The 22,174-nt window shown below is 45.0% G+C and overlaps 1 protein-coding gene across 1 annotated transcript in view; it reads left to right on the top strand.

The window, feature by feature from the left end:
• Positions 1-7,637: 7,637 nt before the first annotated feature.
• The window catches only part of BCL2L12 (BCL2 like 12), a 29,510-nt gene continuing 14,973 nt past the window's right edge, over positions 7,638-22,174 (top strand). The window contains exons 1-2 of the mRNA XM_088462579.1: positions 7,638-7,792; positions 21,943-22,121. Of these exons, the coding sequence (XP_088318705.1) occupies positions 21,952-22,121 (170 nt within the window). The 5' untranslated portion in view covers positions 7,638-7,792; positions 21,943-21,951. The remainder of the gene's footprint in view (positions 7,793-21,942; positions 22,122-22,174) is intronic.

Raw genomic sequence — 22,174 nt, 5'->3', positions numbered from 1 at the left:
TCTTTAAATGGACAGATTAGTATCCACTGAGTATTCACTTGATTCACAATGTAGCAGTTTATTTTTCATTGGTTATCAGAGGAATGAGTTTGTTAATATCAGGATACAATTGTATCTACTCAATAATGCTTATAATGGTAGTTGTTCTGAAGCTGTTTTTTTATATATTATCTCTTGTTCACTCATGAGTTGATTTACTACATAGCATTTCAAAACTCTCTAGAATAGTATGACTGTGATCACAAAGATATTATTACAATAGGATAGTTGTTCTGGGTATAAATTCCTTTCAACACAACATCAATTATAAGACCCAACTTCCTTAGAAAATAATTGTATCTATATCTGATACAAAGTGATCAGTCATGTCTGCCTGTGGAAACAGCATGCCATTTCATTAGCCTATATTTTCGTGTATAAGCGCTATATTTCTCCTATGCGGGCTCCCTTTGTATGCCGCTAGCGTTTATACACGAGAGCCCGCATACTAGAAATATAGCGCTTATACACGAACAACTATCCTATTGTAATAATATCTTTGTGATCACAGTCATACTATTCTAGAGAGTTTTGAAATGCTATGTAGTAAATCAACTCATGAGTGAACAAGAGATAATATATAAAAAAAACAGCTTCAGAACAACTACCATTATAAGCATTATTGAGTAGATACAATTGTATCCTGATATTAACAAACTCATTCCTCTGATAACCAATGAAAAATAAACTGCTACATTGTGAATCAAGTGAATACTCAGTGGATACTAATCTGTCCATCTAAAGATTTTATCAATAAACAACTATCGGTTTACTCAATACTGGGGATATTTCACATTGATCTCGACAGTATCAGGGAGTACATTCCCCATGATATCAAAATTGTACTGAGAGCAATATAGGATTACTGTTTAAGAATATAATAAACTAACAGTACATAAGATCCAGAAAAATTATAAATATTATATATATACATTAAACAGACCGGCGATAATGATATTTTAAATCACATCTTTTTGTTTCTTATATATCTATGTATAGACATTACACATTCTACTCTATTTATTTTAAATTATTTCGCCTTCCAACGATTTTGGACCTAATATTATCTTTTAATGAATCTAAATAAAAGTTATATTTTATTATGCTAACAGAGAAATTGATCTAAACCACAGTGATCCCTAAAGTGCACCAGACTATTATCCTTTCTTTCTCTTTGTTTTTGTTGTACTATTATAGGATTGTCAGGTAGCACCTTCATACCAATCTATTATCATTGTAAGACAAAATTTATGAAGAATTAGGGTATTAGATCATACCACTTTATCTCTGTATCAGTAAGAATTATAGATATATGTTGGTGCGAGATCCCATCTTCTTGTGGATTCTCTAGTGTACAAGTTAGTCTACAATATTAGCGTCCAAAGTCCTGACGGATAGTACATAAATTTGAGTGCAACTTTGTGTACAAGTTGTACAAGTTTGTGTACAGGTTAGTGTACAAAGTAGCATCCACAGTTCTGATGGAATTCACATAGGTTTGGGTACAAATTGTGTACAGGTTGGTACAAATTAGCATTCAAAGTCCTGATGGACAATACATAAGTTAGAGTACCGGTTTGTGTACAAGCTGTGCAAGTTTGTGCACAAGTTAGCGTCCACTGGCCTGCAGAGAATGCTGAATCGGCTTGGAGGGCCGTCACTGCCAGTACAGCTAGGAAGCCACAGGTGGGATAAGGAAGCCAGAGCACAGTACGGGAGTTGATGGTTCGGCTAGGGAGCTGTAGGAGAGGCCACAGTAGCTGGGAGATAGAACCAAGGAGACGGAGATCCTTCCAGCAGAGTCAACAGGATACTGCTCGTGCCGCTGAGCCAAATGAACCCACAGAAACGCTATAGTCGGCGAGGCGGCCACAGTCCAGTGTGTACAAATAGGAGGACACACCAATCATGCTGCACTGAGGATGATACATCACTTCCTGAGGCATGCCGATCGCCTAGCAACAGAAGAAACTGGAGTAACCCTGTCCTGACTGGGTAATCTGCTTGAAGGAGACAAGTCGTGAACGCTACTTGTAACATTATGTCCCAGCAGCTTGGCCGGCGTCTGCAGCAGGCAACAGCAATACTGTCCATGATGAACCTCACTCGTACCTGCCTTTCTCTGTCCTCACCCTCAACTGCAGAGGAGTACTGCCTCTAATGTTACCATTTCACGGTGGATCGAACACATGTGAGGGGTAGTAAGAACAGAGCAATCCCGGGTAGATGCTGGCTCCACATCCTTCACAGAGAGCGCCCAGTAAATACTGGCAGAGAAGCTAATTCCACAGGTATGTTGAGTATATTGTTTAGCAAGCTTCTTCTGTGTCCTTAACGCGTTTCTCCTCACTAGATTTTTTCAAAAAGGCAGAATGAATGTGATTATACTGCACTATACCAAGACGCCCACCAGTTTATAAAGCCGCCCACTTCCCATAACATACATCCGCAAGTCAGCAAAAACATCGGTAACATCGAGTAACATCGGACCCATACACAGAGTTGTGGTTGAGCATGACATGCCTCACAACCTGCAAAGCTTCCTGTCGCCATGTAGAGCTCTGGCTGCGTAAGCCGTCACTGGGGCTTAATTATGCACGCCCCTGTAACGGCGTTCAAACGCACAGGCACGCCTGCGTTCCTTTGACTACCCCCCTGCTCCACCCCCACTTGCTATTAATCATTTCTCTGTGCCACTGCGTATCCACTGCGTTCACATTTGCGGTCGCAGTGGTTGGTTCGCGCATGTGCACTGCGGTGCATACGCATGCGCCAAATGCAAACATCGACCGGGTGCATGCAAATGCAGACCTACGATCCAAGCTGAATGAGGCCCAGAGTGTGTAATAATTATATAATTAACCCTTTCAGACACCACGGAATGCAGGCTTCGGAGGGTCTTGTCATGATACCTCCCAACATCCTGACGACTCAGATGAAAGGATGGTGGACAGGCTTCTCAAATGTGGTTTCTAGATCTGAGATCTGAATTTACGGGTGGAATTAGTAAAGGTTGTACATTCATAGGGGAGGAGTTGGGTAGGTTGATGTAATCCCTAACAAATCAGAGTTGTGGAGCAGTGCAATAACAGGACTTCAGTTTACAGGAGCGACGTATGGGATCCCGGCGGTCGGGATGCTGGCGGTCACAATACCGACAGCTGTATTCCGACAGTCAGAATCCATAACCAACTAGCTAAGTATACTAACACTAACCCCCTAACCTTTCCCCCACGCAGCCTAACCCTCCCCCCCTGCAGCCTAACCCTCCCCCCCTGCAGCCTAACCCTAAAGCACACAACGATTTAGTTAATGAACGATTTTAGTAAACGATTTTTTCCCTTGAAAAAATTAACTAAAATCGTTTACTAAAGTTGTTCAGTTACTAAATGTAATGAACGATTTTTATGAACTACAAACGATTTTTGCATATTAACTTAATGAAAATCGTTGAGTTGACAAGTCTGACTGAACTACAAACTACAAACGTGAACGCGCATGAACAATACTCGTTCATCGTTTGACTCAGAAAGTGAATGATTTTTTCAAATGATTATCGTTAAACGATATCGTTTAACGATAATCATTCAAAAAATCGTTGTGTGTGTATGCACCTTAACCCTCCCCCCTTGCAGCCTGACCCTAAACTCCATGGTCATCCCTATGTGGTGTTACTACATCTTACAAGAAAAAAAAGGATAAAATGAGAAAGAAATGTACAAATATCTGCTTTCCAGTATACCACGTTGGGAATGTAATATACAATGCAGATCAAATATAACTATATTGTCACAGCTTCTCTCTTCTACCCCCGCAGATCCATGCACACACAACGTGTAGTAGATGTCCTCATACCCCCTATACTAATGTCATGATGTCACTAGGTACGGGTGTATGTAGGACGTCTCAGCTAAGTAGCTCTGCACACCACAGTTTCCTTCAACACAGCCATGACCACGTAGGTAATAGCACCAAAAATTACATCACATTGAGCTCTGCCTCTGTCCTCTACACGTGCTCTTGGGAAATGTAGATTTTTATGATAAATAGAAAGATAAGCACCCCAGTGCAGCAGTGATTTGGGCGAATACCTGGACATTTAACGTCGGAGGATGACCTATTTCCAGACTCCAGACATAGTGATCCTATAGATTGTAAGCTTACGAACCGGGCCCTCTTACCTCTCTATTATTATTACCCAGTCTTGGTTCATTATTTTTTTGTTCCTTATTGTCAACTTCAATGGAATATGCCGGTTATGGATGGGCATCTGATCTTTTAAAAAAACATTTTCATGGCCAATGCATCACAATTTTCAGACTGATTCTGGAGACATGATGTATTAATTGAATTGATCCAAAAATCCTGACGTTATCGCAGCGATATACTTACCTGGTCCCCAGCTTCTCTTTCCCCACTGCGCATGTGTCGGCTTTTCATCTTTTTTTAATTTTTTTAACTGCGCATATGCAATCTTATTCTAATCCCTATTCTCGCATGAATAACAACAATTTCATAGAAAATCAATATTATTGTGCATTAAATGTAGACATAGCGATCCCGCATCGACTCATATCCAGGGCCATTTCTCCCTGCTCATCCTCCTGGACCTCTCTGCGGTCTTGGACACAGTGGATCACCTTCTTCTTCTGCGCACCCTTTAATCCATTGGCCTCTCTGACGTTCATTCTTGGTTCACCTCCTACTATGACCTACCTCTGGTTCCACCTCCCCTCATATATCCTCATTGGTGCCCCACAGGGCTCTGACCTCGGCTCTCTGCTCTTTTCTCTATACACCTCCTCCCTGGGTGAACTCATCAACTCATTCAGTCCCCAATATCAGCTCTATGGCGATGACACTCAACTCTACCTTTCCTCTCCCCTTCCCTCCTCTCTGGGGATTCGAGATGCCTCTCCACCATCTCCTTCTGAATGTCTGTGCGCTGTCTTTAAGTCAACATGGCCATAACAGAGCTCATTGCCTTCCCTCCACCCAGAGGGCCTGATTCAGACCCGGTCGCGAGCGCTAATTGCTCGCAACCGGGTCGATGGTGGCCCAGAGCGCATGTCGGCTCCGTCGTGCGCATGCGCGAGACCCGGATAGCGACGGGCAATCCGTTGCTCCGGATCTCGCACCAAAGGGGACGTGCTGTCGATGTTGAGTGACAGCAAGCTCCCTTTGGTGGGCGGGCCAGGGGGGTGGCTGGCCAGACGGAGGCGTTCCCATGAGAACGCCTACCGTCTGGGGCCGGCCCCGCTGACATCAAGTGGTGTCAATGGAGAGATTCCGGCTCTATTAGAGCCGAAATCTCTCTGGGGCTTGCGGCAACGAGACCCTACCACAAGGGTCTCGTCGCAAGCCCGATGGTCGCGATGGTGTTGACCATCGCGACCATCATCATGGCCGCTCGCTATAGCTGTGGGTGGCCACCCACAGCTTTGCGAGCGGCCAGGAGGCCGTTCTAAAAAAAAAAAAAGACCAGCCCTGATTCAGAGCGAGCGTTCTGTCAGAGCGACCGGCTCTGAACCAGGGCCAGAGTCTCCTCCTCTCCCGAGCTATCACTGTCAACAACACCACTATTTTCGCTGTTTTCCAACTCCGCTGCCAGGGTGTAATTCTTGACTCCTCCCTTTCCTTTGCCCCCTCATTAAATCCCTTGCCCAATCCTGTCTTTCCAGCTCCCCAACATCACTTGCATCATACCCTTCCTCTTCCGGAATGCCACCAAAACCATTTTTCCACTCCCCTTCCCCTACAGAATCCTCTGCAAACTCCTCACAGTCACATACAGGACCCTCTCCAACTCCACAACTCCCTTTATCGCCAACCTCATCTCCATACACACTCTCTCCTGCCCTCTCCGGTGTTCCAATAACCAACATCTTTCCTCCACTCTGGTGACATCTCACTCCCGATTTGAACATTTCTTCTGTGCTGCCCTCCATCACTGGAACAACCTCCATCGAACTATCCCCCAGCCTGAATAACTTCAAACAGGTGCTGAAAACACATCTGTTCATTAAAGCATACATCGGCTACCACCTCACCCTGCCAACATGTAGCCTACCTCTCTCTCCTGCCTCCTCCATCTCTCCCACTTCCTGCCCGCTACTTCTCTCACACTTGGCTTACTACTTGTGTCATCCATTTGTCTCTCCCTTCCCTTTACACTGTAAGCTCCTATGAGCAGGGTCCTCCGCCAGCTTCACTCTACACCTCCTTCTTGGGCTCTCTGCCCCCGAACTCCACTCCATTGCGTTTTTTCCACCTTCTTCAGTGACTCTAAACCTACCAATTGGGCCCTTACTAAAGGGTACAGGTTTCAGCTTAATATTCCCCCTGCACCCCTTGCTTCTGTAGCTGTGCTGTGAGTTGTAGTGTTATTTGTTCCTTTTTTTATTGTATTGTACTGGTTTGTAGTATGCTGTCTTACTGTTTGCCCTCTGTAGGCACTGTGGGCCATTATGGCGCCTTATAAATATTATAGTAATAATCAGACCTATAGATTGATGCATGACCATCATTTGCCCATCCTTAATGCCGGTAATATATATATAATGTCAAGTTAATAAATAAGATTACCAGACTGTCTGGAGTAATCCTGGATGGGCAGTAACCCTAGTTGGGTGGCATGCAGGGCCGTAGCTAGGGCAGTGCAGCCGGTGCCATCGCACAGGGCACCACAGGGCAGGGGATGCTGTATGGGCCTGTGAAATTTCTGTTTATTATCATTCTCACTTGTAGCTTCCTCATATTTCATCCCCAGCATCCCCTGGCCTCCCCTATCTCTTCCCTGACCCTTCCCCATGAGGCCATGGCCCTTTTTGGGGTGCATTATGCCTACCCTCCAACATGACCCGTTCCATTAGGTACAAAATGCTCTGCTCCTGGACTTCCCACCTAATGTATGATTGCAGTCACCTGTGTTGAACTAGGTAATTGATGAGACAGGTGTTTCACCACAGGTGGCTGTAATCATAAATTTAAGTGGGAATCCAGGAGCAGAGCATTTTGTACCTAATGGAATGGGTCATGTTGGAGGGTCTGCATTATGTTCCTTTGAAAAATGAGGGGGGCACCAATGCTCTTTCTGGCACAGGGCACCAAAAAGTCTAGTTACGGCTCTGGTGGCATGTATAGCATTCAATAGCTTTTAATGCAACTTGCTACCTAGAAGGTAATTTTTACAGTGACAAAACATCAAATTAGAAGTCCTTTAGCTAAATAATAAAGGACACATCAGCACTGACTGTAGCACCAAAGTAATCATGTTTCCTGCTACAACTAACCTCATTTCACTACAAAATTCTGTATTTAAAGATACTAGAGTAATAGGGTTATTGAGGATGGTTTTACATTAAAGGCAAGACAATTACAAACGAAGAAAAACACTTCCTTATATTGCAAATAGGCTATTTTTTTTTTCCATCGGGGCAGCCTCAAAGTAAGACACAAGTTCAACAAATAAATTCATTTTCTGCGGCGTAGAGGAAAAATACACGTCACAGGGCACAGGCTACCTTCACAGCCGCGTAAAACTTTTGAACAGCCCGGTGACGTCACACGGTGACCGGGGACTGAGCCTCAGCCGGCGGCCCGTCCCCTGGGTGGCTCCGAGTCCCGGCGCATGCGCCCTGCGCTCCTGGCTGCCGGGGACTGGGGAGTCCTGCAGAAGTTTTCCAGCGCATTGGAGCAGTCGGCGATCAGGGGAGCAGCCTGGTGTCTCCAGTGTCCGGGATCACCGGAGTAGGTGGGTGCATGCTGGAGCCACTAGCAGAGCCTCTGTGTTCTGTCCAGGCTCTTGCATTATATTTTACTCTCCCACAGTATTTCACTGTTGTTCCTTATGTGTATTGTGCTAGATTGTTGTTGCCTATAAAAATATACAAACTGTGTAATATATATATATATTTCAGACACTTTCTTTATAGTTTTTACACCCCTGTGTCTGAGGTTAGGTACAACCCTGTGTCTGTCTGAGCTGGGGGATCTGCCCCCTGACATGTTACTGGGTGACTGTATCTGTGTCTTTGTCCTGTGTGTTGTTATTACATTGTATCCTTACAGTCACAGCATTTTTTTGGGGGGTATAAATATAGGTTATGTTGTGGAATAGTGGCTACACCTCAATTATATAACTGACACTGATGCCAGTGAGAACTAGTTTGTTTCAACCAAAATAACTTTTAATGATAAGTATAATAATTATTATAACATTTTCAAATAGTTTTTCTAATTTCAGGCTACTGTTCTAATGACGCATATATACATTCTTGTATTGAGGTGCTACCTGTCTTTCATGTGTTAGCGCATGGTACCAGTACAGTAAGCTGTTGTACTGATAAAAGGGCGGCATTTGGAAAACTTGTTAAAATGCCTTTGTTTTCATGCGTTCTTACCCATTTACACAGCGCAGACTTGCGAATGAGACCCAAAGGATTACTGTGCTTCCTAAATAACCATGCGACCCCCCCCCCCCCAGCGCCACATCACCCCTGACAACAATGGATTCACACTGATGTGGTTAAGGTGGTATCACGTGTGTGCCTGATCCGCTGTAGTTACACCTGCTTGGGGGGCTCCCTGCCAACTATTGGGCTGAATTTCGCCCAATAGACAGTGCTCTGACATCCAGGGATGGCGTGGCGGCATAGCGAGTTGTTGCATGCCTCTCTGCTACTGGTTGTCTAGGACAGCTAACTTCTCATTTTAAAATAGGTGACATTATTATGTATCTATTGGTACCTATAACTAATGCGGGGTACACACCTTACCGATGCAGCGGCCGGATGACCATCCTGCCGACCGAGCGTCTGATTTGGTAAGCATACACTCAATTTAAATAGGCCACTCGATATATCTGGTCAGACATCGCAATTGGATGGGCATTTAATATTGCCCGCCCAGACTGATGTCATTGTCGCTGGTTTCTGCAACCAGCAGAGTTTTTAGAAGTGTAGAAGTTGCCCATTGCAACCAATCAGATTCTAGCTATTATCTTCTAGTAGGTGCTAGTTAAATGTGGGGAGACACCACTGGACCTCGCCGGAGAGGTAAGTTATGTTACATACTGGTGGCATAGTCTTTAGGATTGTTCTTAATGGAGCCCCTGGTGTGATGTATTTTGTTATTTCCAAGCAGAGCTCATTTGGGAATTTCTTACACTCTTATATTTGCAGAAGTGTTTATGCTAAAGTTACAAGTTTCTAAGTGGTGTTTGGGAGGAAGTCACTGATGCTTATATTTATTATGAACGTAGGATTGAGAAATTCCCATATACAGTGCTAGACATGGGGATCCCACTTGGACAACTCATAGTCTCAACAGTCTGCTTGTCGTAACTTGAGAATGTGACAACACAATGTCGTTATATTATACGTAAGAGTAATAAGTGGGTCAATTCATTACACAAGAGTATGACACAGTTGTGGACTGATTGAGAGAACTACGCTAAAGGCAATACGCACAAGCATTTGAAACCCCCCCCCTTTCCCTGGAAGACCTGGGTTTGCCCCCGGCAGTGTAGACGCAGGTGAGAGCTATGTATGGTTGTGTGCAGGCAGAGATCCATCTGACACTGAGACTAATGGGGTTTTTACATTGCACTGAGCAGAGCCCACTAGGGCCTGCGTCAGAGATGTACGCTAATGCCGCCACTGCTGCACCTTTCTACGCAGCTACTATGCAAATGTCGCAGGGAGCTGTATTGAGACTTCCACTTGCGCCGTTACAAATGCAGGTATCTGCATATAGCGTCGCATCACCTGCCTACACGGATGCATCATCGGTTGCAGACCATTCGATTGTTGCAGTCCTGAGTAAGTCTGTGGTCCTGCAGAATGGCCGGAGACATATTTACTGCGCACGAAAATGCAGATAAAGGCAGCGAAGCGCCCCGGAAATGGTTGCACCTGCGTTTTTGCTGCTACTCCCTGTTACCTCCCCCAAATGCTCCCGAACTGTCAATCAGACTGCGAGTAAAAGGTTGCAGCGAGCAACTGCGGTAGAGTACTTTGACGCATAGATGCATACTTAGATGCATGCGCAGTTTATCGATAATCACTCAACTGCGAAAAAATCGGCATAGAGTACTTCTCTGTGTCAGGCTATGTAGTTATTGATCGCTAATACAAAATCACTTCTATGGATATAGGGGGTCATTCAGACCCGCTCGCGAGGAAAGGTCGCTCGCAAGCGGGTCGATGTTGGGTGAATGCGCATGCGCACGACGGAGGGAGCTCCGTTGTGCGAATGCGCGAGACCCGGTGAGCGACGAGAAATACGTTGCTCGGGGTCTCGCACTAAAGGGGGCATGCTGTCGATGGTGAGTGACAGCACGCCCCCTTTGGTGGGCGTGCCGGGGGCGTGGCTGCCAGACGGAGGCATTCCCATGGGAACGCCTACCGTCTGAGTCCGGCCCCACTGACATCAGTAATGATGTCAGTGGGAGTGATTTTGGCTCTGATAGAGCCAAAATCACTCCTGGGCTTGCGGAAGCGAGACCCTACCGCAGGGTCTCGTCGCAAGCCCGTTGGTCGCGATGGTCTTTGACCATCGCGACCATCATCATGGACGCTCGCATAAGCTGTGGGTGGTAACCCACAGCTATGCGAGCGTCCAAAAGGCCGCTCCACATTTAAATAGGATGGCCCTGATTCAGAGCGAGCGCTCTGGTCAGAGTGTTCAGCTCTGAATCAGGCCCATAGTCTTCATTCTAGCACCCTGCACCTGTCACAACCTGTGCAGTTCCTCTTTCCTGCCCGGGGTGTCGCTCTCCGCTCTGGTGCTTCTAGCACACTCTGGTCTGTATCTCAGCAGTTTTCTATATTACATATAGATTGCAAGCTCTTTGAAGCGGGTGTCACTGATTTCCTTATCCACATGTCTGGAGCTGCACACACTGGCAGAGCTATATAGACAACGCATAAATACAAGATCGCTGTTGGGTTTTCTAGTATAGGCTACGTATATACAGGCAACAAAAAACAACACTTGTTTAGTGTAGAAAATGTAACATTGAGAAAAATTTTATTTTCATAGACCCCCGTCCTCAATGTGTGATCACTGGTTGGTGTCTGATTAGAATCGCTGGTTTGCGTTTTTTTCCCATTTTACATCTTGGCAGTAAAATGTCAGAGTACAGAATATAATATTTGGAGTTTTATGTCATTATTTACCCTGCAGGAGGAGTTTTAGATGTAAAGTTTGCTTTGCATTTTTTAGTTCTTTTCTTGGAATACAGTGTGTGGACAGGAACAGGGTCAGTGACATTCCTCTATTGAAGTCTAAAAATGTGTATTGCTGTCGTGCAAATGTTTCAAAACAACCTAGCTGCATAGCTGGTTCTCGTACACACTAGTATTAGATAATCAGCTCATTTTTACTGGTGTTTTTATTTTTTTTACATTTTATTATTTTTTATTATTATTATTATTTTCCATTATATACATTGTGCAGTTACATTATATTTATTTTATTATTACCTGGGCAACTAATTTGTAAATCGCATGTTTATCCAATAGGAAACGTAGTTTATTAAAGTGATACAGTGACATAACTCCATGTATTTGCCATGGGGGAAGTGGAATGTTGCCCTAGAAAAAATATGTTCCTGCTGTTGAAGCAAGAGCAGCATTTTTATATTATCGCCTCTGCAAATATTACATGAGTCACCCAGGTCAGAGCCCCTGCTATCTGCTATTATTACGCTTTTACTGTTTATTTTGTGGCTATTGTTCAGGTATTTTTATCATTTCACTTTGACCGTGAAACTGATATGTATGAAAACTTTCCTTTGCTACACAAGGCATGAGCTTAGCACAGGAGATGTGTAACTGGTGTAATAATGTGCACTGCTAAATCTTGCCCCAGAATGGCGTCACACCCCCACCTTATACTCTGAGAGGGGTATTAAATTGCTTAGCGCTGTTGCAGCTCCCGTCTGAAGTGACCGGGGAGTAATTAAATTGTTTGTGCTGATGGCGTGCCCATTATTTCTACTTACACCCTCCTGAGGTGGCGAGCAGAAATCCACTCATTGTCAGGCTTTTGGGTGCCCAAATTCAGCATTTGGGCGCGATAATTATTGAGTTCCCATGGCACTAGCGCCCATCGGCAAAACAATTGAACATCGCCTGAGAGTCTGCTGATGCAGCAACAGATTTGTGAATTCATTTTGAGTTACACCTGTTGATAGACCCCGCTACAAAACATGTTTGCATGATTTCTTTTTGTTTATAGATCTGTTGACAAACTTCCACTGAAAGTTATGTCAAAATTAGGCTAATTGTGTGTTCTAGTGGCACACTAATTATGTGCTGTATACGATATACAGGTTGCACTGGTTCTAGAGGCCGGCCACAAATGTATGCTTTATGTTTAAACCAACACTCGCCAGTATTAAAACGAATACACTGAGTGACCAAATTATAGTGACCACCAGGCAATTTTATAAAAATCCGATATTCCACAGATAATGCTGACGTAGGGGGTCTAAATCTGTATAAGAATGGAAAGGTGAAGGTATGCAGGGACTAATGACGTGTATCCCTCATGAAATAATGGGTAATCAACGCAATCTGACAAACTTTGAACGTGGAATGATTGTTGGCGCTCGCAGCAGAGGTGCCAGCATTAGCAAAACGGCTGCACTGGTGAATTGTTTGAGCCCAGCGGTTGTTAAATTGCCCACAGAGTGGACCAGCGGACAGAAAACTGGGTCTGAGCTTAAGGCATTGTGGTTGTAAACTGCTTCTGGATGCTCGAACGGAACGGAGAGTGGGCAGGCTTGTTCAGTCCCACAGACGGGCAACAGTGCATCAAATTACGGATAACCTGCATCAGGGACCAATTCAGATGACTTCTCTCAAAGAATTCACCCGTGCAGCCGTTTTGCTAATGCTCGCACTGCTGCTGAGTGCGCCGACAAAATCAGTCCGTCGGATTGCATCGTTTACCCATTATTTCATTAGTGATGCGGTTCATTAGTCCCTGCAAACTTTCACTTTACCGTTCATCTACAGATTCAGACATCCTACGTCAGGATTGTTTTTAATCTGATTTTTACTTTATTTTGTAATCATACGTTAACTATTTTCATTTTAGATTTTCCAAACTACATATACTCGTATGGTGTCCTTTAATATTTAGCTGCTTGTTTTTGTTTTTCTTTTATTTGAGGGTGGCGTTAAATCAAATACTCTTCTAGGTTTCCCCGACTGGCAGCAATATTAGATTCAGAGTACAAGGGAGCTAGTAATGAGTGACTAACTGCTACATCCAATTTACACATGATCTAATAGCCCTGACATGCAAACACTTCTCCTCCTGAGCCCCAAGGCCTCCCATCAGCCAGGGAAATCCCTTCTGATAACATGGGGCAGTATAGGATTACATCAAGTGAACACGGAAGAACCTGATGGTTACCGGCCATACCCTAAGGCTGTCATCAGTGACCATGTCCATCGATGCAGCCACATCTGTTCCACCACTGTGGGTCACAGTACAGAATTGTTTATGCTACTGTTAACCACTGTTGAAAAGTTATTTTTAAACGGCAGTAACATTGTTAGCACTGTGCAACCTGAGAAGAAGTAGAATCTCGGGACAAGGAAGTGGTTTTTTTTTTACTGGGACAAACATGCATATTCCTTAGCTGTCATCTTCAGTCACACCCAGTATCATAAATACAATCATTGCCTGGCAGTAGTCAGGATTGTATCTTCCATGAGTCAGGATTTTATAGTGATATTCAGTGACGGCATAAAAGGGCCTCTGGCATCTGTGCAGTTGGGGAAATTCAATGCAGGGTAAATTTATCTCCAGTGTATATATGATGGGATGTTCCATATTAGAAGGAAGTCTGAGGCCTTAGTAGTTGTTTGTAAAAGATCAAGAGATTTACAGTGTGGAAAATAATAGGGGGCTAGTTATCAAAATCGACTGTAAGGTTGGTTATTTTATTGCCGCAATAAAATCTGTAATGAATGCAATTTATCCGGCCATACAAAACTATAGTGATGTAAGACCTGGCCATACAAAAAAATAGTGACGTAACGACCTGGCCATACAAAAAAATAGTGACGTAACGACCTGGCCATACAAAAAAATAGTGACGTAAAGACCTGGCCATACGAAAAAATAGTGACGTAACGACCTGGCCATACAAAAAAATAGTGATGTAAAACCTGGCCATACAAAAAATAGTGACGTAAATATCTGGCCATACAAAAAAATAGTGATGTAAAGACCTGTAGTGAGTATTTTTGGACTCTGGGTGCGTTTCGGGGAATTAATGGGGGAGGACGGCTAGTCAAACGCAGACGTGTCTCAAGCGTTTTCTGCGCATGTCGGTAGTCAGTGAGTAAGTCTTTGTAAGCAAGTTCACTGGCTCTGGTGGCTTAGTTCCGATGGACAATTTGAACAAGCATAGGATTGCTCAGAAGATCGATGGTGCGGATTAGAGCAGCAGGTGGGTACGTCTGTACAAATTACAGCGACTGCAGTATTGGCATAACTTTTCAATACCGATGCATATGAAGATGCAGCCGCGACAGGGTTACCGTCCTCCCCTGAGTCCCATTACCGTACCACATTCACAAATGTGCATTTTTGCTTTATTTTTAGATGGGTTCTTTTCTTGCTGTTTCTCATTCTTAGGGGGGTATTGAATTAGCCCCGAAGCCAGCACTTATCAGGGATTTTGTTGAGGCAGGCAAAACTAAATCCCCGATAAGAAGGTGTCTTTCTCCTGATCGCGACAGAGAAAATACAAAGGTCTGCGACTTTTCGATGATCCTATGTATTTTCGGGAGAAAAATAAAATTTTCGCCCGTAATAAACAGAGTTTAATTGGATAGCACGATAAAAAAATCGGCAAAATATACCCGAACATCGGTGAAGAAACTGTTTTTTTTACGACCAAAATTTTTTCGGAGCTATATGGATTTTTTTTTTACACCCTTTGATTCAAATGAATAGGTTTAATGCAAAATAATCAAATTTATAAAAATTAAAATGGTGGACACTTTGTCTACTTTCTAAGCCTCATGTTGCATTTTGTAATTTTTATATCTTTATTTTATTTGTGTTTCATGGATTCAAATTGTCATAAAAAAACAATGAAGGAAAAAATTGTCATGGTCTCAAGACAGTGATTGGCCCCACCCACCCCCTGTGTGGTTGCGGGTGCCACCCCCTGTGTGGTTGCTGGTGCCACCCCCTGTGTGGGGGCGGGTGCCACCCCCTGTGTGGGGGTGGGTGGGGCTTAAGCCTTTGAAAGGGCCCCACGTTGCCCTTACTCTCTACTTTAAAAAACAAAAGAAAAAAGAATGACCCAAGTCACTCGGACCTCCAATATGCCATAAAATGCAGTCACAGTGGCCATATGTTGCCACCTAAGCCCCAAGCCTATCCAAAAGTTAATCAGAGAGTGCCGCTAGACGTAAAGTTAATACATGCAGAGGAAAAGGCATTTTGCAACATTTTAAAACCTGTACAAAATGTATCACAAAATATGTATTTTATATGCTATCTAGATGCAAGCTACATGCTTTTGTTTTCTACTAGATATCAAATAGCGTCCTGATTACGTCATAATGGTTACTGATCAGAAGTCTTACGTAGTTTTTAAACTTAATTTTTTTTTATTTTTTTTTACACCGCATTACCTCAAATGTCTCATTCTGATTCTTGTGTATTTGTAAGTGTTACTAGGGGTGTGATATAATAGATCGATAGTCAATACTTCAACACCAGATGGTCGACAAGTCAACACGGACAAATGGTCGACAGTGCAGAAGCTCAACAGGGTTTAAAGGTTGACAGGTTCAAATGTTCGACCCCTTTCTTTTGTAATTTAAACCTAACCCTCCCCCTAGTGTCTAACCCTAACCGTTCCGTCCGGCAGCCTAACCCTCACTCTCCCCAAAGTGCTTAACCTTAACATTAAAAATGTGTTGACCTTTTAACTCTGTCAACCTTTTGTCAGTCGTTCTTTTTATCATGTTGACCATCTGGTGTCAAACTATCGATCTATTGACTGTCGACCTTATATCCAAATACCGTTACTAGTGGAGGTAATGGCGCACATCCACAAGCAGATGAGGTAACAACAGTACGATTACGACATCGTAATCATACCGTTGTTCCCCATCCCCTGCAGTGCCAACACTGAACGACTAGTCGTTCAATGTAGGCACCCTCCATTATCCCTGAACATGGCCAATCTGTCGATATCAGCAGATTGACCGGCATGTTCAGCCGATGATTGTTGTCGGAAACGACCAGCGGCAGCGCACATCGCTGGTCGTTGTTGACATTATAGTGCACGATTAATGAGCGATTGCACGATTACGATGTTGTAATCGTGCAATTGCTCATTAATATCTGCTAATGGAAATGCGGCTTAAGAGATTGAGATGCTGAAGGTAGCTTGACGCCGTAAAGTATTGTAATTAATTAATACATACTTACATGCATGCATACACATCTCAGCCATAACATTAAAACATGACAAAGAGTTCAAGGTGTTGACTTGGCCTCCAAATTATCAAGATATCAATTCGAGTGAGCATCTGTGTGATGTGCTGGAAAAACAAGTCTGAGCCATGGAGGCCCCACCTCACAATTTACAGGACTTAAAGGATTTGCTGCTAATGTATTGGTGCCAGGTACCTTCAGAGGTCTTGTGAGATACCTTCAGAGGTCTTGTGGAGTCCATGCCTCTACTGGTCAGAGCTGTTTTGGAGGCATGAGGGTGACCTATACAATATTAGGCAGGTGGTTTTAATGTTGTGGCTGATCGGGATATAAATGTTTATCATTTCATATCATTCCAAAGTTTGTTGTACATAGTTTTTGTTACCAGTTTGTGTAATTGTTTTTGCTAGGTCATGTAAGGAGGTCTAGGCATTTATGTGAACAGAAATACATGGCATTATGTTAAAGGACATACAGTATAGCTACTGCCCTATGTATTTTTTTTTTCTTTTTAGCTGGTTTGAGACCTATCATAAAGTATGTATTATTGCTCAGGGCTACCATTGTGCTGTATCTCTGTGTTAGTGACATTGCTAGGGTATCCCATTACTATGTCTACTCACCACACTGGAGAAAGCATCTGTACAGGAAACAATAGAGATTATTACATAACCTAGATAAAAATACTGAGGTTGCACAGTAGTTTTAATGCAGTGATTACGCCTTCCTATTTTGTAATAGAAAGAAAGATTATATAATTGCAGCAACATAGGCCTTTAAGAGGTGTGAGTATACTGGATTAGGGATATATTGATGCATAGGTGACAAGTTGCTGCAGATCTCTGTACAGATTAGAAAACATAGGGTGTGAAGCAGCGAGAACATGCACCTGTGTTCGGATCATCTTAAGTGTTTTTCGCACCGCACAGAACTGAGCACTCGTAGGTAAGGGCGATGCACAGTTGTACCCATTTCTTTCACGTCTGGACCAAAGCTGTAGCACTGCGCTCTCGCCTATGCAGCGTGCAGTTAGGGCGTTGTCAGTGCTGTGGGTTATAAAAAGTTAGATGTAATTGTAAAAGTGCCGGCTTGGAGGCTGATCTTTTACATCTAATATAGGGTACAACATTGTGCACCAGCGAATATACACATAAGCCCGACTTACTGCCATCTGCATCAGGCTCCACTGTGGCGATTCAATTGTTTTTTTTATCGTGGCTATTTCAGTTATTGCTCCGTTCGGAGAGCAAATAGCCACGACTGCACACATTTCTGCTGGCAGGTGGCGAGGTGCCCAAAGCAGAACTTTTAGGTGGGCTTAGCCGCACAAAGCTTCTGGGCGCACACATTCAGCTCTTGCGCCCTAACTGAGGGACAATGAGCGGAATTCAATTGTTTTCGCGGCCCGGTCTAAAGTGACGGGAGATCGCGGGCCGTTATTCAATTGTTCCAGCTTTTCGTGCTGATCGCGCCCAAAGTGGTAGGGTTTAGCTAACCCCGACCAAAGTGCGAAAAGTGCCGTTTGGGCGCCCAAACAGGTCACTTTTCGCTGATTTCAGCTCGCACCCCTCTGGGGCTGCGAGCTGAAATGGAGCTCTGGCAGCTGATCGCGCCCGACAGGAGCAACAATTGAATAGCTCCGCTGGGCGCGATGGGGGCTGGAAACAATTGAATTCCACCCAAAGTGTGCCCTTTACGTTTGGGCGCCCAAACAACAATTGAATCACCCCCCATCCCCCATCTATGTAAATTATAAACTTGTATTACCAGTACTTCATAGTGTACATTTCATCGTAAAGTCTATGTTCAGGGGGAGTGACTGAGGTTTCTTTGAACCCCTTGTCTTTGTTTATTTCACTAATAGTGGTTTGCTCTGCACAATGACAGCTTGTCTCTGCACTGCTATGTGTAACAAGGTGCTCCGCTTCTGTGCTATAGTGGGAATGTGTTCTTTCCCTAATCCTCACCCCGTACAAACTTCTGCCTCTCTGCAGGTGCGTTACTTTCACTCTGCAAGCCCATGCACCCTCGTAGGGAATTACTGTGCAATTCGAGGCACCAGGTTCAAACCTGTATTTGCTCTATGGAGCTGGCATTTTTATTATATCCTTTTGTTAATATCCTAGTGTGGCTGCAAAGTGTCCCAGCAATCACATTTTGCACATTTTATTAAATCAAGGAAGCAGAATGTATTTGTTCGGGAATTCATATCAATGATCAACACAGAATGCTGTCGTAAGAAATACAAAACAACAGTGAAGTTTTTCGTAATGACAAAAACTGCAACAAGGACAATATTAGTTAGCTATTCCTCCACCTAAAAGTCACAACAATGGTTAGTGTATTACAAATGGGCTTCATCGTGAAGTTCAAAGAACATTCAAAGTAAGTCCAAGAAACCGTTATTAAAAAAAAAAAAACATTCAAGGTAAAGATATAAGTAACAGAGACTATTTTTAATATCCTCCAGGGCACGGTCAAGGTCATCATAAAGAAATGTAGAGAATACAGCATTACTGAATTTGTTTAGGACAGGCTGTCCTCCAAATTGAGCATCAATAGGGGGAACAATAGCTCAGGCACATCACAGATCTGCTCTTTATATGAGAGTGGCAAAAAGAAAATTGTTCAAGAAAGCTCAAGAAAAAATCTTATGAACCTCATATGAAGTAGAGGAATTTATAGTCTAAAACTTTTTGGCACAATCCTGACACTGTTCATTACCCTGAGAATACAATCCATACAATGAAACATGGTGATGGAACATAATGCAATGGTGATACTACAGAAACGTAAAACCTTTGCAAACAATGGGCTGGGCAAGATACAGGCAAATCTAGCTGCAGTTTGCAAGAGAACTAGGGCTATAGCAAGGGTTGTGTGACCAATGCCTCTGCCAAGGTTGCAAGACCGAGGGGGTGGCAGGTTGCTTCCCTGGCGGGGTCTGTGTCCCTTCTTGTGGGGTGCCTTGAGATACGCCCAGCTTCCTGCTCCCATTTTCCCCAATGCAGCACGTAGTTTCCTGCTCCCGGCCTCCTCTTTGCAACGCTCAGCTTCCTGCTCCCCGGCCTCCTCTTTGCAACGCTCAGCTTCCTGCTCCCGGCCTCCTCTTTGCAACGCTCAGCTTCCTGCTCCCGGTCTCCTCTTTGGAGCGCCTGGTGCTTAGCTTCCTGCTCCCGGCCTCCTCTTTGCAACGCTCAGCTTCCTGCTCCCGGCCTCCTCTTTGCAGCGCCTGGTGCTTAGCTGCCTGCTCCAGGCCTCCTCTTTGCAATGCTCAGCTTCCTGCTCCCGGTCTCCTCTTTGCAGCGCCTGGTGCTTAGCTGCCTGCTCCCGCCTCCTCTTTGCAACGCTCAGCTTCCTGCTCCCGGCCTCCTCTTTGCAACGGTCAGCTTCCTGCTCCCGGCCTCCTCTTTGAAGCGCCTGGTGCTTAGCTGCCTGCTCCCGGCCTCCTCTTTGCAACGCTCAGCTTCCTGCTCCCGGTCTCCTCTTTGCAGCGCCTAGTGCTTAGCTGCCTGCTCCCGGCCTCCTCTTTGCAACGCTCAGCTGCCTGCTCCCGGCCTCCTCTTTGCAACGCTCAGCTGCCTGCTCCCGGCCTCCTCTCTGCAACACTCAGCTTCCTGCTCCTGGCCTCCTCTTGCAGCGCCTGGTGCTTAGCTGCCTGCTCCCGGCCTCCTCTTTGCAATGCTCAGCTTCCTGCTCCCGGTCTCCTCTTTGCAGCGCCTAGTGCTTAGCTGCCTGCTCCCGGCCTCCTCTTTGCAACGCTCAGCTTCCTGCTCCCAGCCTCCTCTTTGCAACGCTCAGCTTCCTGCTCCCGGCCTTCTCTTTGCAACGCTCAGCTTCCTGCTCCCGGCCTCCTCTTTGCAACGCTCAGCTTCCTGCTCCCGGCCTCCTCTTTGCAACGCTCAGCTTCCTGCTCCCGGTCTCCTCTTTGCAACGCTCTGCTTCCTGCTCCTGATCTCCTCTTTGCAGCGCCTAGTGCTTAGCTGCCTGCTCCCGGCCTCCTCTTTGCAATGCTCAGCTGCCTGCTCCCGGCCTCCTCTTTGCAACGCTCAGCTGCCTGCTCCCGGCCTCCTCTCTGCAACACTCAGCTTCCTGCTCCCGGCCTCCTCTTTGCAGCGCCTGGTGCTTAGCTGCCTGCTCCCGGCCTCCTCTTTGCAACGCTCAGCTTCCTGCTCCCAGCCTCCTCTTTGCAACGCTCAGCTTCCTGCTCCCGGCCTTCTCTTTGCAATGCTCAGCTTCCTGCTCCCGGCCTCCTCTTTGCAACGCTCAGCTTCCTGCTCCCGGTCTCCTCTTTGCAACGCTCTGCTTCCTGCTCCTGATCTCCTCTTTGCAGCGCCTAGTGCTTAGCTGCCTGCTCCCGGCCTCCTCTTTGCAACGCTCAGCTGCCTGCTCCCGGCCTCCTCTTTGCAACGCTCAGCTGCCTGCTCCCGGCCTCCTCTCTGCAACGCTCAGCTTCCTGCTCCCGGCCTCCTCTCTGCACCGCTCAGCTTCTTGCTCCCGGCCTCCTCTCTGCAACGCTCAGCTTCCTGCTCCCGGTCTCCTCTTTGCAACGCTCAGCTTCCTGCTCCTGATCTTCTCTTTGCAGCGCCTAGTGCTTAGCTTCCTGCTCCCGGCCTCCTCTTTGCAACGCTCAGCTTCCTGCTCCAGGCCTCCTCTCTGCAACGCCAGGCTTCCTGCTCCCCGGTCTCCTCTTTGCAGCGCCTAGTGCTTAGCTGCCTGCTCCTGGTCTCCTCTGTGCAGCGCCTAGTGCTCAGCTTCCTGCTCCCGGCCTCCTCTTTGCAACGCTCAGCTTCCTGCTCCCGGCCTCCTCTTTGCAGCGCCTGGTGCTTAGCTGCCTGCTCACGGCCTTCTCTTTGCATCTCTAAGCTTCCTGTTTCAGGGGAGAATACTTGTAGTCAATGCTTTTGCCTTAATTAGCTAATTTTAGTTGTCATTACATAGTATTTTGTATTGATCATGTTGGTAATAATCGCAAACAAATCTCCCTTGATTTTATGAAGTAAGAATGTGAAATATACCAAAGGGGTGAATACTTTATACAGTCACTACATAGAAATTGTACAGTTTAAGTATACTATATAAGCAGGGCCCCCCATCCTTCTATTTTGATTTATGTCACTCTGTTTTGTGGGGTTTAATTTTTTTTATAACTAGAAATTCCTTTTCCACTCAATAAATCCAAATAAATTCACTGACTGGGAGGGCTCCAGAAACCTATAACTCAGGTTCCTGCTATAAATAGTGCTATGAATATTATGTAACATTGAATATTGATTTCAGGTAACGACCAATTCATCCATTAATAAGTGTGCATATGTGTGTGTTACATCTTTTATTATATATCTAATATTCCCCTGACTATTATTTCATAGATGATTGGGTGTGAGACCAGTGCATTTATCTACCGTTCCTGTCTTTCAGGTATGTGGAATGGCCACAATCACTAACCCCACAACTGGCGACCTTAGCTTGATAAAGGTGAAACAGGAAACAGAGCGCGTCTTGGAAGCCTTTTTAAAACGATCCTTGAGTCAAGATGAGGGAAGGCAAGTTGGCCATGTTGGGCGGGCATACCACGACCCTAAGAAGTACTTGCACAGGTAACTCTTTAACCGATCCTTCATCACAAATTTTGAGCCATATGAGTTTCATT

The sequence above is a fragment of the Taudactylus pleione genome, unplaced genomic scaffold (genome assembly GCF_031769625.1).
Source record: "Taudactylus pleione unplaced genomic scaffold, aTauple2 ptg000051l, whole genome shotgun sequence".
Lineage (NCBI taxonomy): Eukaryota > Metazoa > Chordata > Amphibia > Anura > Myobatrachidae > Taudactylus > Taudactylus pleione.
This window is presented reverse-complemented; position numbering and strand designations above follow the sequence as displayed.